Below are 15,264 nucleotides of genomic sequence, written 5' to 3' on the forward strand. Positions count from 1 at the left end.
AAAACCGTATACATTCATTATATTTTAGTCACCCAACATGATAGTTTGTAATCACCTTATTTGAAAATATAGCAGGAGTATAGACGTGGCCAAATTTATGCTATTTCCACCCCTAGGCCAACTTCTTCTTCTTGCGACTTTTCCACGTGTAGCAGCCCCCTCTTCCATGTCTAGCAAATAGGTACAAAAAGCTGCCCCCTACCGTGTGTTCATTCTCATTGCAGCTTCCCCTCTCTATTAGCAGCTTCTTTTTCCATATGCAGCAATATCTTTTCCGTGTCCAGCAGCCCTCTTGGGCAGCAGCTGCTCAAGGCCCAGGCCTATAGGGCCTTTCCAGAAATCCAGCCGTGAGTATAGCTGTCGTAGAACATAGTTAGTGGTACAGTTTTATATGACACTAAAACATGGCTCCTCCTGTGCGTTCTCCCCACAACCCATATATGGAATAACAGGCTGAGTGACATTTCCTGAGTGAGTACAGAGCTTCCAGAAAGACTGCTAAGAACAGGTAGTGATTTGTCTGCAGTCCAGATTTTAACCCACCTGACTGCTCTATGGCCTCTGCATTGAGCTGGTACATGACAATTAAGGGGACATCACTGGATTTCCAGTCCAGCAAATATATTTCAACATCAGAAACACTTCCGTTAGCTATATTGGTGTGTAGCCCACCGTCCCACTGAGGCTTAGCCTAGGCTTTTTATTATGCAGAATTTTACACCCCCTTCCTGAGCATTCTGGGATACCAGAGACCTTTTTTACTGGCATTAGATCTTTCAGCAAACAAACATTCTGCTGCGATAACCTACCAGTACTAAACATGTTGCCACCTGTCCAACACTAACCCCCCCTTCTCCTCTGCCTAACACTAACCTCTCCACTCTGATGCCCAACATTAACCTCTCCGATGCCTGACATTAACCTTTCCTTTCCAAATACTTACACTAACCTCCTTTCTCCTATGCCCAACACTACGCTCCCCTCTCCACTCCTATGACAAACACTACACTCTCCTGTGCCATACACTTACCTCATCTCTCCAATTCCTAATACTTACCTCCTCTCTCCAATTCCTAATACTAACCTCCTCTCTCCAATGCCTAACACTAACCTCATCTCTCCAACGCTTAACACTAACCTCATCTCTCCAACGCCTAACACTAACCTCATCTCTCCAATGCCTAACACTAACCTCATCTCTCCAACGCCTAACACTAACCTCATCTCTCCAACGCCTAACACTAACCTCATCTCTCCAACGCCTAACACTAACCTCATCTCTCCAACGCCTAACACTAACCTCATCTCTCCAACGCCTAACACTAACCTCATCTCTCCAACGCCTAACACTAACCTCATCTCTCCAACGCCTAACACTAACCTCATCTCTCCAACGCCTAACACTAACCTCATCTCTCCAACGCCTAACACTAACCTCATCTCTCCAACGCCTAACACTAACCTCATCTCTCCAACACCTAACACTAACCTCATCTCTCCAACGCCTGACACTAACCTCATCTCTCCAACGCCTGACACTAACCTCATCTCTCCAACGCCTAACACTACCCTCTCCTGTGCCAAACACTAACCTATCTCCTCTGCCTAACCCTAACCTCATCTCTCCAATGCCTAATACTAACATCTCTCTAATGCCTAATACTAACCTCATCTCTCCAATGCCTAATACTAACCTCATCTCTCCAACGCTTAACACTAACCTCATCTCTCCAACGCCTAACACTAACCTCATCTCTCCAACGCCTAACACTAACCTCATCTCTCCAACGCCTAACACTAACCTCATCTCTCCAACACCTAACACTAACCTCATCTCTCCAACGCCTAACACTAACCTCATCTCTCCAACGCCTAACACTAACCTCATCTCTCCAACGCCTAACACTAACCTCATCTCTCCAACGCCAAACACTACCCTCTCCTGAGCCAAACACTAACCTCCTATCTCCTCTGCCTAACCCTAACCTCATCTCTCCAATGCCTAATACTAACATCTCTCTAATGCCTAATACTAACCTCATCTCTCCAATGCCTAACACTAACCTCATCTCTCCAACGCCAAACACTAACCTCATCTCTCCAACGCCTAACACTAACCTCATCTCTCCAACGCCTAACACTAACCTCATCTCTCCAACGCCTAACACTAACCTCATCTCTCCAACGCCTAACACTAACCTCATCTCTCCTATGCCTAACACTAACCTCATCTCTCCTATGCCTAACACTACCTTCTCCTGTGCCAAACACTGTCTTCCTATCTCCACTGCCTAACACTTACCTCATCTCTCCAATTCCTAATACCAACCTCCTCTCTCCAATGCCTTACTAACCTCATCCCTCCAATTCCTAATACTAACCTTATCTCTCCAATGCCTAATACTTACCTCATCTCTCCAATGCCTAACACTACCCTCTCCTGTGCCAAACACTGTCCTCCTATCTCCTCTGCCTAACTAACTGACCTACTAACCTCCTCTCTCCAATGCCTAAAACTAACATCATCTCTCCAATTCCTAATACTAACCTCATCTCTCCAATTCCTAATACTAACCTCATCTCTCCTATACCTAACATCAACTTCACCTCTCATATGCCTAACACTAATCTCAATTCTTTGATGGCTAATACTAGATCTTCTGATTAATAGGCATTCATGCGGATTATGAGGTAGGCAGGCTAATACACAAGTACCCACCTAACTAATACACAATACTCACAGAGACTAGAAGGTTGAGCTCCCGATAAAGGATAATGACATCAGCAGTTACAGCTGCAACGTTTGCACTGTCAGGCTCTTGCATAGATTCTGGAAAGCTAAGTCCATCTGGAAGAGAATGTGTGTATCCATATAGTGACAGCACATGGCGACCACCCTAGACAGGCAGAAGGAAAAATCAGGAGTTACCAACAATTCATGACACAAGAACAGATATGCAAATACAAGGACTGACAGAACAGAAAGGTGGTTTATTAAATTAAAAACACAACAAATGAAATAAATTAAAATAATTTTACCTTTAAAGGTAAAGTAATATTGTTAAGGTTTTCTGTCCAATTAATGTGCTAAAGCCATTTTTTTTGTTCCTAAAGACACAGTTTGGGCAGCCCTCTCCTAAATCACATTATTTGTGATGGATGCCCTTAGTAACCAATGGTTGGGGCATTTCACGACTCAAAATTCAAAAGCTGCGGGATGGTGAGATATCTCAAACTCTCGAGATAAGCTGATTCATCTGCGCTGGTTTCATCAGATATTATACTCCTGTTTAAATCTCTAAGTTTTCGAGAGGTGTAAGTGATATTTGATGGAGGTGTGGGCAAAGCCTGGGCACATTTGAGCATATGACCTGGGACTGCCCCTGTATCCAAAAATTTGGGGACAAAATATTGACAATTATGACAGATAAGTTGAGTCTGTAATCTGAAAAATTGTGACTCAATGATGAAAAAAGTAAGTAGGAAAAAATCGCAAACGAAGAGCACCACAAACTCCCGGAAGCGCCAGTGAAATCATCAATGCAAGTGTGCTCCCCGCCTAAGAGTATACGATGCAGTTAGAAATGATTGTTTACTAGGAATTGAAACTGAGATGCAAAGCGTCTTAACCTCTTCAGGACCACAGGCTTTACCCCCCCTAAAGACCAGGCTATTTTTCACAAAAATGGCCACTGCAGCTTTAAGAGCTCAATGCAGGGCCGCACAACTCAGCACACAAGTGAATCCCCCCCCTCCTTTTGCTCCCCCAACGTATGTTTTTACAAATATTTATTTTTGTAATATTTTTTACCTCCCCCCCCCCCCCTTTTCCCCTCCCTCCACCAGCCAATCAGTGCGATCGGCTGTGATAGGCTTCAGCCTGTCACAGCGGATCGCTTTTGTCCCTCTGAAGAGGACAGCCGAGTGACACGGCTGTCCCCTGTACAGCGCTGCCTAATATCGCAGTGCTCTGCGTACTAAATAGACGGCGGTCGCCGTCTAACAGTCTCCTAATGGCGATCGCCGCTGGGAGACTGAAGGTAGAGCGGAGCTCTGCCTACCAAGCAGGAGATGCGTGCAATCTCCTGCAAAAGCCAGCCCCAGGACTTTACGCCGATCGGCATTAGGCGGTCCTGGGCTGCCATGCCTATCAGTGTGACGTGGTCCAACAATGGTTAAATTGATGTGGGATTATGCAAATGTATGCAACTTGAAAATAGACCAGTCCAATCAAAGGGGAATTTGACAGGATATATTTTTTTTTTTATTTGCATACTAATTTTTCAGCTCGGAATGATTTGCATCTCATTGACCATCCCTACTGTTTACTTTGAGCCAGTTCACATGACCACATTGTATACTGCAATCTGTGGTTTTCTAAATACAGTTTCAGCACAGTGAATAAAGCCTGGTACACACTTTCAACTATCAATCACTGGCCAATCACTGACCAATTTTACCACCTCCATTTAGTATGAAGGTCAATAAATATATTTGATTGTGTAGGAAAAACCCTCATAATACATAGAGGTGGTAACATGCATAATCTTGCAGAAGTGGTATTGTGAACAAGCTTTATAGTGCACACACATCCAATTTTGATTGGCCAATTTTACCACTTTCAAGTTTAAGAAAGTAGTTGTGAAAGTTTTCCCAGTATCAGCAGTAAGATATGAAGAGCAGTTGTGCAGAGGTCTGATGCAGTTTTACCAAGTAAAAATTAGTGTCCATGTTAAACACGTGACACGTGGCAAGTGCCGAATGACAGTCAGACAGCAGAGGAGAAGACACTAGTGCACACTAACTGTCAACACTGGCACTGCTCACAGTACAGCAGTTCTGTAGAAAGCTAACACGGTACTACTACTCTAACAACTACTAGCACTGACTGCTGTACTACAGTACTAACTACACAATAACACAGTAATCCTATCCCCTAATCCCTAAACTAACCTATACCTAAGGCTAATCGCTGGCCAGCAGGCAGCAGCTGGCCTGTGCACACTGCACAGCACACACACAGACACATAGCAGCTGCATGCAGCACACACTGACTGTCACACAAATGACATCAAGCTGATTAATGATTTAACAATAGTGAAGTGATAGTGAAGGGGTTAATCACTTAACAGCTTTCGGTTTATCACTGGGTACAGCCCTTACTAGGCTAGCAGCACTGCAGCACACACTAATTGCCACACTATGACATCAATCAAGCTAATTAACGATTTAACAATATTGTAGTGATAGTAGTGAAGGGGTTAATCACTGAACAGCTTAGGTTTATCACTGCGTACAGCCCTTTGTAGGCCATCAGCACTGGAGCATGTCTCACAGTGAGCATTCAGCAAGCTAGGACGATCTGTCTCATCATGGCAGCCCTCCTTATTGTACAGGGGGGCTGGCCAGTGTTCCTTTCTGTGATTGGGTGCCAGGGCTTAGGCTGCGAGGCCTCTGATTGGCTCAATGAGGTCAGGTGGGGCTGGCCAAGGTTCCCCTCTGTGATTGGTTGCTAGGGATTCTGCTGGGAGCCCTCTGATTGGATCCAGGACGTCATCTCCTTCGTTACAGTATTTTGGATCCAGATACCCGCAATATCCGCAGATAGCTATCCGGATTTGGGCCCAGGTATCCGGAATCTGAATCCGGTCAGATAGCCCCAAAAAGTTCGGATATCCGGTTTACCTGGATATCCGGATGAGCAGCACTGATGCTTAGTTTGGGATGCATTTTATCGGCAAAGTTTCGACTAAAATAGGTGTACTCTAAAATAAATATGATGGTAATACTTCTAAATAAATGTCCACTGAAAAACACACTGATTGTAATTTATTAGAAGATATGGTACCTCAATAGCATCCACTGTGGTCTTGAAAACAGGGTTGTTAAACTTAACACTTCTCCAGAACTTAGGCCTGTGTGACGAGAGAAGGTTCTTGCCATACTTCTCCAGGATATTCAGAGCAGTAATAACTGACCGCAGATATGGCTCCTGGAAGAGTGTATGACATGTTAACATTAAACATTTAATAGATGACTGCTACCGTCTTTCCCTGAAAATAGGACCTAGCTTATATTTCAAACATGCTTGAAATGTAAGCCCTCCCCCAAAATAAGACCTAGCTTATTGCAAGGAGGGCAGCTCACTGGTCTCTCCTTGACAATGGCTGCTCTTGTCATGTGGCGCGTGCACGTCCTGGCGCATCACATGACAAGAGCTGCCATTGTCAAGGAAAGGAAGCCGGGCGCTGCTGAGGAGAGATGTTAACACTGGCAAGTTGGAAGCCAGTGAGTTTCTTTTGCTGTATCGGTAATGCTCTGCTTGCCAGTCTGCAGGGGGAGGGAAGGAGCAAAGGGGGGACATTTCAGGGAACAAAGGAGGAAATGCTCTGCATGCCATAAGTTTGCCTGCAGAGGGAGGGATTGCCTATACTGGGGACCGGGAGACCTGACTACAGGGAAGGACATCAGGGAGGAAGGGAACTGGCTGAGGGCTGCGGCTGGGCACCGGGACACAAAATTTTACTACAGGGAGCACATAGCGTCACCCAGGGCTGGTTCTCTCATGAAGCAAGGTGAAACACTTGCATCAGTATATACCGTATATACTCGCAAGCAAGCCGACCCGCATGTAAGTCGACCTCCCAACTTTTACCTGAAAAAAACAGGAAAAAATGATTGACCCCCATATAAGCCGGGGGTAGGAAATGCTGGCCGCGTGATCCCCCCCCAGTGTGTCCCAGTATAGCTAGTATAGTGCCCAGTATGGGTAGGTAGTCCCCAAGTATAGCTAGTAAAGTGCCCAGTATAGCTAGTATAGTGTCCCAGTATGGGTAGGTAGCGACTCAGTATCGCTAGTATAGTGCCCAATATGGGTAGGTAGTCCCCCAGTATAGCTAGTAAAGTGCCCAGTATAGCTAGTATAGCGGCCCAGCATGGCTAGCATAGCGGCCCAGCATGGCTAGCATAGCGGCCCAGCATGGCTAGCATAGCGGCCCAGCATGGCTAGCATAGCGGCCCAGCATGGCTAGCATAGCGGCCCAGCATGGCTAGCATAGCGGCCCAGCATGGCTAGCATAGCGGCCCAGCATGGCTAGCATAGCGGCCCAGCATGGCTAGCATAGCGGCCCAGCATGGCTAGCATAGCGGCCCAGCATGGCTAGCATAGCGGCCCAGCATGGCTAGCATAGCGGCCCAGCATGGCTAGCATAGCGGCCCAGCATGGCTAGCATAGCGGCCCAGCATGGCTAGCATAGCGGCCCAGCATGGCTAGCATAGCGGCCCAGCATGGCTAGCATAGCGGCCCAGCATGGCTAGCATAGCGGCCCAGCATGGCTAGCATAGCGCCCCAGCATGGCTAGCATAGCGCCCCAGCATGGCTAGCATAGCGCCCCAGCATGGCTAGCATAGCGCCCCAGCATGGCTAGCATAGCGCCCCAGTATGGCTAGCATAGCGCCCCAGTATGGCTAGCATAGCGCCCCAGTATAGCTAGTATAGTGTCCCAGTATGGGTAGGTAGCGACCCAGTATAGCTAGTATAGTGCCCAGTATAGCTAGTAAAGTGCCCAATATGGGTAGGTAGTCCCCCAGTATAGCTAGTATAGTGTCCCAGTATGGCTAGTATAGTGTCCCAGTATGGCTAGTATAGTGTCCCAGTATGGCTAGTATAGTGTCCCAGTATGGCTAGTATAGTGCCCAGTATGGCTAGTATAGTGCCCAGTATGGCTAGTATAGTGCCCAGTATGGCTAGTATAGTGCCCAGTATGGCTAGTATAGTGCCCCAGTATGGCTAGTATAGTGCCCCAGCATGGCTAGTATAGTGCCCCAGCATGGCTAGCATAGTGCCCCAGCATGGCTAGCATAGTGCCCCAGCATGGCTAGCATAGTGCCCCAGCATGGCTAGCATAGTGCCCCAGCATGGCTAGCATAGTGCCCCAGCATGGCTAGCATAGTGCCCCAGCATGGCTAGCATAGTGCCCCAGCATGGCTAGCATAGTGCCCCAGCATGGCTAGCATAGTGCCCCAGCATGGCTAGCATAGTGCCCCAGCATGGCTAGCATAGTGCCCCAGCATGGCTAGCATAGTGCCCAGTATAGCTAGCATAGTGCCCAGTATAGCTAGCATAGTGCCCCAGTATAGCTAGCATTGTGCCCAGTATGGCTAGTATAGTCCCAGTATGGGTAGGTGGGTGGGTAGGTAGTGCCCCTCCCCGCTCCCCTCGCGGCCGCCGCTGCTATTACCTTAGGCGGCGCCGCTTCCTCTATCCCTGTCCTGCTCCGGTAACTAACTCACAGCAGCGCACCCCTCGGCGGCTGCTGTGATGGCGGAGGAAACCATAGAGAGCAGCTTCCTGTAGCGGCAATGTGTATCGCCGTTACTATGGGAACCGCTCTCTATGGTTTCCTCCGTCATCACAGCAGCCACCGAGGGGCGCGCTGCTGTAAATTAGTTACCGGAGCAGGACGGGGTTAGAGGAAGCGGTGCCGCCTAAGGTAATAGCAGCGGCGGCCGCGGTGGGAGCGGGGAGGGGCACTACCTACCCACCCACCTACCCATACTGGCACATGACTCGCAAGCAAGCCGACCCCCCAACTTTTGGGCCACTTTTGGGGGGTGAAAAATTCGGCTTGCTTGCGAGTATATACGGTACTCAAGGACATGCACACCATGGGCTTGATTCAGCAAACGGTGCTGACCCAGTTAGCACGCATAAAGACTTTGGACGTGATAGCTAGTGTGCTAACTAGGTTACAGAATCCAACAATGTATCAGTGCGCTCACTCAATAGTCCCAAAAAGAGTCCTTTTACTTAACAAAATGAGTCCTCTGGATCGCAGCGTCAGTCACCAAGCATGAGATGTAGTCCAGATATTCCACCGAGACACTGCGCTCCCAGCTTCAGAATGCCTTCATTACAGGATTATAGCTCGGGAAGGGAGACATAAAGAAACATAGCATAATACTGCTTTCGATAGCTTGATCCTTCCCACAACACCCAGTGCTGCAAGCAAACAAACTTGTGTATAGACACCACACGGGTATCACAGGTCCTCACCATATAGTGTGGCTGCCAGGTCACAGACAGCTAGATAAGCCTTATATATCGACAAATTTTTACAGCCTGTTGTGAGCCAATTACCTTATCTGATAAAAGACACCAAGCAAATGATCCAGGAGGTAGAAAAAATACGTGTGCAGGAGGATGACATTTTGGTGACGGCAGATGTGGCCTCACTATACACTATAATACCACATGATCAAGGGATGAGGGCAGTTGAAAAGGCCCTAGGGAATGAGGGGAATATAAAAGGGGAGCAAATTCTGTTTATACTAAAGCTACTGGATTTTGTGTTACGTCACAATTATTTTTGGTACGCCGGGGAGTTTTTTCGGCAGATCACGGGATGTGCTATGGGGGCGAAATTCGCCCCAAGCCTGGCGAACATTTTTATGGATGAGTGGGAGAGGAGTGTCCTGGATGATTACAGGAGTAACCCAGTAAGACACTGGTTTCGTTATATAGACGACTTGTGCGTTATATGGAGGGGTAATGAAGAAAATTTGAATGAATATTTTGAATGGCTTAATCATAATCAAAAAGGGATTAGACTTACTGTGGAACATGATAGAAACAGAATTTGCTTCCTAGATTTGGATTTATATAAAAAGGGGGACAGGTTACAGATGAGGACACACTTCAAAAAGACGGATAGAAACGGATATATTCCGTATTCTAGCTGCCACCACAAGAAGTGGCTAACAAATATTCCCAAAGGGCAGATGTATAGGATCCGACGTAATTGCACTGAGATCACTGACTTTAGAGAGCAAACAGACATGTTGATCGATAGGTTTGTAGAGAAGGGTTATGATAGAGAGACACTTATACAAATACGTGAGGCCACAGAAAGGCAGGACAGAGGACTAATGGTGATGTCAGGTGGAGGTGGACGAAGAAGAGAGGATAGATATGATTATGCGGTGACCTTGGACTACAACTGTAGACATGCGGAGGTAGAAAAGGTTTTTAAGAAACATTGGGGGGTTTTGAGGGCTGATAAGGTTTTGGGGAAGGTGATACCTGCACAACCACGTTTCTTATATAGAAGGGCCAAAAATCTACAGCAGATTCTGGTCCCAAGCTTCGTAGATGGCCCCAAAATCAGCAGGGGAGATTTGGGGGGGGAATAAAGGTTTTTTTCCTTGTCGAGATTGTGTTGGATGTAGGGAAGCTCGACCAAATAGGGGAAATGGGTTTATGGGGAATGTCAATAACAAGAATTATGTAATCAGAGATTGCATTACCTGTAACACAAGTCACATTGTATACATGTGCTGGTGTCCCTGTGGGCACCAGTACATTGGCAGGACCACTAGGAGGCTGAAGGAACGAATCGGTGAACATGTAAGGAATATTAAGAAAGGGAATAATGGGCACAATCTGTCCAAACACTTTGCTGAGAAACATGGATGCGACCCCAGGTTAATGAAATTCTGTGGTATTAATAGGCTGCGAGCCAAGTGGCGGGGCTGTAATAAAATGAGGGAGCTGTCCAGGATGGAGTCGCGCTGGATATACGAGATGAAAACTCTACATCCAAGAGGTCTGAATGTTGAGTTTGACCTCAATTGTTTCATTTCTGATGACTGAGAGTGGGATGCATGCATGCCCCCCTTTTAAGTTTGGGACATGCATGTGTCCCACGGGTTGGTGTTTTGGGGGGAGGGGGGGGGGGGGTGGGGATATGCTTTGTGGGTTGGTAGTGGGATGGATGATGCCAGGCAGGGGGTGAGGGACAGGGGGATGGACAGCCAGCCATGACTATTGTGTGGCTGGCTTGCCCAACGTTTGGGATGAATCGTTGTTTAGATTGATTGGGAGAGTGGGCATGTGGCTATTCTATTAAGAACTTGGATTTGGGAGTCATTATGTACTGAATATGCTGGAATTGTAATGATTTCATTAAGTGGATATATGTATGCTAACGTATGTGGAGACTGTTTTATTTGTGTCATCAAGGGTTTGAGGAGAGTGTGAGTAGAGAGATGTGGGTAGCATTGGACGTGCATTAAGTCCAATCACTGCTGAATTTGAGCCAATCTCCGTAGCAGCCGTTTGGCATGAGTAAGTAATTGGCTTAGGAGTTACGGAGCATCCACGATATGATGGAGCTGGGCGGGACCTCATACGTCTTAATGACGGTATGCTTTCCGTAAGGATTGCGGAGGTTGGGCTGTAATAGATGGATTCTAGCCTTGCCCAGTCTGACGTGGATAGAAGGGTTGTGGGTAATTTGGCAACGCTGATAGGCGGAAGTAGCGTAATATGGAAGGGCGGAAGCTGTCTAGCGGCCATGTTGGATATGGGCAGGATAGCCCATTGGATGAGATAGTGGGATACATGAGATTTAAGGCGCCGGCCTGGACACACGCCTCAAGCCCCTGATGAGTGCGCATGCACGAAACGCGTAGGGCGGAGCTACAGGCGTGCAGAGCTGGCATGGAGGACATTGTTTTATGCTTGTATTTATCCGGAACATGTGAGTGCACTGGTTTTAAAACGTTTAAATTAAAGTACGTTTTTACACTATATGAGGCTCTTTAGTTCATCAGGCAATCAGAGTAAAGGATGTATTAAAGATCCATCTGCAGAGAAGACGTTCTTGATGTGATATGAGAGTATGAAAAGCGTTTATGCGGTCTTATAATTTGGATAGCATTTGGAATAGGTGAGAGTCCATGTATGTCTGTGTTGGGATATCCAGGAGTGTCACTTATTGCGGAGGAGAAAGTACCTGTCTGTTTGGTGGCACTATAAGGCTTATCTAGCTGTCTGTGACCTGGCAGCCACACTATATGGTGAGGACCTGTGATACCCGTGTGGTGTCTATACACAAGTTTGTTTGCTTGCAGCACTGGGTGTTGTGGGAAGGATCAAGCTATCGAAGCAGTATTATGCTATGTTTCTTTATGTCTCCCTTCCCGAGCTATAATCCTGTAATGAAGGCATTCTGAAGCTGGGAGCGCAGTGTCTCGGTGGAATATCTGCTAACTAGGTTAGCACAGTTTACTGAATTCAAGTCCCGGGTGCAAAAACTTTGCGTGCACACAGCACAGTGCGCACAAAGCGTCGCATCGCGGTGCGACCAAAATGGTGCACCCGATGCGTCTATAAGGTCGCATTGGGTGATGTGAATTTATCATGCCTAAACTAACTTTAGGCGTGATATAGGGCTTTTCACAGGCGTGCTAACACTTAGCACGGTTTACTAAATCAAGCCCCATGTGTGAACTCAAAAAGTCCTTTATCAATGGGATATAGCATAAAAGTTAATCAGCAACAGAAGAAAAGTGGCAGCCGCCACTTTGCTTCTGTTGCTGATTTACTTTTATGCTGTATCCCATTGATAAAGGACATTTTGAGTTTGATAAAGGACTTTTTGAGTTCTAAATGACAACATCTAGGTAATATGGGCGGTTAATGTTCTCCTATATCTCGCTCTGATGTTGCATTTCATGCATTGTCTATCCAAACTATGTGTATATTTTCATTTTGCATTTGTGTATTGTCAAATTATTTCTATTATTTAGTATTTATATAGCACCAACATCTTCCAAAGCGCTGTACAGAGTATATATTGTCTTGTCACTTAGCTGTCCCTCTGAGGGGTTCACAATCTAATCCGTACCATAGTCTTATGTCTATGTACTGTATGTATTGTGTAGTGTATGTATTGTAGTCTAGGGCCAATTTAGGGGGAAGCCAATTAACTTATCTGTACGTTTTTGGGATGTGAAAGGAAACCGGAGAACCCGGAGGAAAACCGCGTAGACACGGAGAGAACATACAAACTCCATGCAGGTGTTGACCTGGCTGGGATTCGAACCGGGGATCCAGCGTTGCAAGGCAAGAGCACTAACCACTACGCCACCGTGCGGCCCAAGGTAGCAATATAATCTTATGGTTGTACCAGTATCTGCTATAGTTGCCGTTATGCAGGATTCATTATATTTATCTTGTACTATCACAAGTGAATCTGATTATTGTTACTACTGCTGATGTTTATGTAAATTTGTATATTTGTTACTTGTTCACTGACCGATTGTTTGGTCCTTCGCAAAATATATGCCTTCAATGCAAATGTATTCACATGGTGTGCATGTCCTTGTATATATACTGTTACTATAGCTATATTGACACTGAACCCAATAATTGTATACTATAAACATTTTTAAGTAGGGGTGTGCATCCTTAGACTTGTCTTTCCTAAAACACTTGCATCAGGTGCAGAGAGAATGCAGGAACAGCATGTTTGTACTGTGTGTTTACACTTACAGCATGCTAAATTCAACACACACAAGCAATAGAACACAGCAGTACATGCATCCAGCTACATTTAAAGTGGTCAGCACTTGCTCATCAGCCAATCAGGATGCACTATCATACACCCTTTACCTGCCATACCACATCTAGCAGCCATTAGCATTCAGGTGGGAGGCTTCAGTTGGACGCCATCGCAAGAGAGAGGTCCGGGGCCCCTGGCCATAGTGCGAACCAATCGTGTGTTTTTAAACGTTTTCTTTCAGCTCTAGGACATGGCGGACAGGTGAGCGGTTAGGGAGGGACCCCTGTGGGAGGGATGCCTGCACGGGGCGGTCCTGCTAGCGACGCAATCTTGCGATGGCGTCCAACTGAAGCCTCCTACCTGAATGCTAATGGCTGCTAGATGTGGTATGGCAGGTAAAGGGTGTATGATAGTGCATCCTGATTGGCTGATGAGCAAGTGCTGACCACTTTAAATGTAGCTGGATGCATGTACTGCTGTGTTCTATTGCTTGTGTGTGTTGAATTTAGCATTCAGTATGGAGGCAGTGTTGGTGGGTTTTCTGGATGTGAGAGGTCCAGAGCCTGGGTGTGAGAGGTCCAGGCCCACCTGCACTCCCCTCAAGGTATCGCATGTTGGCCTTGGGGCCCCGGCCAGTGAGAGAGGTCCGGGGCCCCTGGCCATAGTGCGAAACAATCGTGTGTTTTTACTTACAGCATGCTGTCAGAATAGGTGGAGAAGTGAGAGAAGAGTTAGCGAGGTGAAGAGGTCATCATTGGGGGAAAGCAGCTGGCTGTGCAGTGTAAAGAGTCTGACAGTGAGTGAGGAGAGGGGAGGCAGGAGAGCAGCAGTGTTTCATTTGACTTGCACAGTAGAAGAGAGGAAGTGGCACTGCTGTGCTGACTGGGGAGGAATGGAGGATGGCCGACTGGTTGAGGGCGAGCAGTTGTTTATCACAGCCAGCTAATGTGTTATTGTTTTGAGCTGCAGCATGTCATGTCTCAAGTTGTTGCATATGCTCCCTTGCTGACCAGGAACATTAAATTAAGCAGAGTAAATTGTTGGGTGCTGTGCGATCATTCCAAATCGGGAAGGGGAAGATGGGGGGGGGGGGGGGGCGCGTCCTCATAAGCTTGCCTCAGGCAGCAAAAAAGTCTAGAACCAGCCCTGGTGTCACGCCTCAGAATTATAAGCCCTCCCCAAAAATAAGCCCTAGCACATCTTTTGGGGGTAAAATTGATAGAAGACTTATTTTCGGGGGAAACACAGTAGCAGAACTTACATAGAAATATGTTAGTTATTAAAGGTGTGGTCGAGCTTGATAATAAAAAAAACAAAAAAAAAAAAAAACACAACTTTAAAATGTACCTGTGCTCCTTTTGGAAGAAGACTGTGCATATCCAGCCTACGATAACGATCTTTGAAAGGAATGTCTAACATCTTGTCCAGCAATTCAGTTGTGACTTTGTCTGGCTGATGAATTAAGGCAGTTTCCAAAACATCTCTGAGCTGCCCCGTTGCCATGGCTTTTTCTATGAAGCCACGACAGCAGGCCTAAAAAACACACACAAAAATATTTTACTTTTGAAAGTGCATGCATCAAATGATTTCTGCTGCACATCTCTGACCTTAGGCTTTGTGCACACTAAATACATGGACAAAACCTTTGTATATGTACATTTTTCCACTGAATTGGCCTCCAGTGTAATGATGGCCAATGATATGCAAATAATTTGAAGTTGATGCAGGATTATGCACATTTTGTATGCAGATTCACGCAGTTTGAAAATAGACTATTCACATTTTACCTCAGCAGGATTTGAAAATGTGCTTGTGATTTGAAAAGTTATTGCTAATGTAATGCTATCCGTGTGATCCCACTTGAGGGATGTGATTTTCTAAAACCCCCAATAGCATTACATTAGCAAGAGCTTTACAA

At 46.3% G+C, this 15,264-nt stretch overlaps 1 protein-coding gene across 3 annotated transcripts in view; it reads right to left on the reverse strand.

Moving 5' to 3' along the window:
• Window positions 1–15,264, reverse strand: part of LOC137543813 (E3 ubiquitin-protein ligase RNF31-like) — a 60,449-nt gene that overhangs the window by 41,770 nt on the left and 3,415 nt on the right. For all 3 annotated transcript variants that reach the window (XM_068264896.1, XM_068264894.1, XM_068264895.1), the window contains exons 2-4: window positions 14,694–14,879; window positions 5,849–5,992; window positions 2,742–2,897 (exon numbers count right to left, since the gene is read on the reverse strand). In XM_068264896.1, coding sequence (XP_068120997.1) covers window positions 2,742–2,897; window positions 5,849–5,992; window positions 14,694–14,849 — 456 coding nt within the window. In that variant the 5' untranslated portion in view covers window positions 14,850–14,879. The remainder of the gene's footprint in view (window positions 1–2,741; window positions 2,898–5,848; window positions 5,993–14,693; window positions 14,880–15,264) is intronic.

The sequence above is a fragment of the Hyperolius riggenbachi genome, unplaced genomic scaffold (assembly GCF_040937935.1).
Source record: "Hyperolius riggenbachi isolate aHypRig1 unplaced genomic scaffold, aHypRig1.pri scaffold_208, whole genome shotgun sequence".
NCBI classification, from domain to species: Eukaryota; Metazoa; Chordata; class Amphibia; order Anura; family Hyperoliidae; genus Hyperolius; species Hyperolius riggenbachi.